This window comes from Nicotiana sylvestris, chromosome 6 (assembly GCF_000393655.2).
Source record: "Nicotiana sylvestris chromosome 6, ASM39365v2, whole genome shotgun sequence".
Taxonomy (NCBI): Eukaryota; Viridiplantae; Streptophyta; class Magnoliopsida; order Solanales; family Solanaceae; genus Nicotiana; species Nicotiana sylvestris.
Window position 1 is genome coordinate 52,212,322 of NC_091062.1, and position 1,938 is coordinate 52,214,259.

A 1,938-nucleotide genomic window follows, 5' to 3' on the forward strand; every position below is an offset into this window, starting at 1 on the left:
CTTGCCTCTCACAATACATCTATCCAAAACTTGGAAGTCCAAATGGGGAAAATCTCTCAATCCCTCAACACTCATCCTAAGGGAGAACTACCAAGTGACATGATGGTGAACCCAAAGGGTGGGAACAACACGGGGCATGCCATGGCCGTTACTACAAGGAGTAGAAAAGGTGGGGATTCACCCACCTCAAGTCAAAGGAAACTTGTGGATGATGAGAAAGTGGTACAATAAGATGAGAGCCCGGATAATGTGGTGCAAGCAAATGATGAAGTGTGGATTGATATTGATGACAATTTTGGAGGATACTCAAGAGGAAGTGAACCCGTCTAGGGATCACATTGTTGACATACCGGAACCGGTAGTGTAAAAGGCTAAGGCACCAATGCCTAGGCCTCCTCCTCCATATCCTCAAAGGCTTGCCAAGAAAAATGGCGAGAATCAATTCAAAAAGTTCATTGACAAGATGAAGAGTCCATCCATCAATGTACCATTGGTTGAAGCCTTGGAGCAAATGCCCAGTTACGCAAAGTTTATGAAGGATTTAGTGACAAAGAAGCGGTCAATGGATTTTGAAACTATAAAAATGACTCATCAAGTGAGTGCAATTGTGCATTCAATGGCTCCCAAGTTGGAGGATCCCGGTGCTTTCACAATTCCTTGTACAATTGAAAGTGATGAGTTTGAAAAAGCTCTTTATGATCTTTGGGAAAGTATCAATTTGATTCCCTATTCGATTTTCAAGACTTTGGGAATTGGGCAACCAAGACCCACATTTATGAGATTACAAATGGTCAGTCATACCATGAAGAGACCATTAGGAGTGATTGAAGATTTATTTGTTGGTTTTGATAAATTCATTCTTCCAGTGGATTTTGTTATTCTTGATTGTGAATTTGATTATGAGGTACCGATTATTATTGGTAGACCTTTCCTTGCTACGGGGAAGGCTCTAGTTGATGTTGAAGCCGGAGAACTTACCTTTCGGGTTGTTGATGAAAAAGTAGTTTTCCATGCGTGTAAGTCCATTCGGCAACCCAATAGCAAAGAGGTGTGTTCTTTGTGGACTTGGTGACCGATGTGATTGTAGATGAAACAAGTGTTGTGATGATACATTAGAGGCCGTCTTCTCAACTTTGATGATGACGATATGGATGGCTTCATGGAATGTGTGAACTCGTTGCAAGGAATGGGGGTGTACACTTATGAGCCCCACAAATTGTCCTTGGATCTTGAAAATAGAACAACTCCTCCAGCAAACCCTCAATCGAGGAGCCTCACATCTTGGAGTTGAAGCCATTTCCTCCACATCTTCGGTATGAATTTCTTGCACCTTCTTCTACTTTACCAGTTATTCTTTCCTCTTGTTTGACTAACATGCATGTAGATTCTATATTGGTGGTGCTACAGAAGAGAAAGAAGGCTATTGGATGGATATTGGCGGATATTCGGGAGATAAGCCCCACATTTTACATGCACAAGATTAACTTGGAGAAGGATTCCAAACCATCAATTGAATATCAAAGGAGACTCAACAAAGCCATGCAAGAGGTTGTAAAAAAAGAGATCATCAAGTAGTTAGATGTCGGGGTTGTTTACCCTATTTTTGATAGTTCGTAGTCTTCTCCGATTTAATGTGTCCCAAAGAAAGGGGGAATGACGGTGGTCATCAATGATAAGAATGAGTTTATTCCTACAAGAACGGTGACCGGGTGGAGAGTGTATGGACTATCGTAAGCTCAACAAAGTCACAAGGAAGGATCATTTCCCACGTCCCTTCCTGGATCAAATGCTTGAGAGATTGGCCGGCCATGCTTTCTATTGTTTTCTTGATGGGTATTCCGGCTACAATCAAATTCTTATTGCTCTGGAGGATCAAGAGAAGACTACTTTTATTTGTCCTTATGGTACTTTTGCCTTCAAGCAGATGCCATTTGGGTT

General features: G+C 41.6%; 1 protein-coding gene across 1 annotated transcript; it reads left to right on the top strand.

Annotated features, from left to right (window-relative positions):
* The first annotated feature begins 382 nt into the window (after positions 1–382).
* On the top strand, positions 383–1,575 carry LOC138870606 (uncharacterized). The gene is made up of 2 exons (XM_070148429.1): positions 383–1,016; positions 1,385–1,575. The coding sequence occupies exons 1-2, from the start codon at positions 383–385 to the stop codon at positions 1,573–1,575; spliced, it is 825 nt and encodes a 274-aa protein (XP_070004530.1).
* The last annotated feature ends 363 nt before the right edge of the window (positions 1,576–1,938 follow it).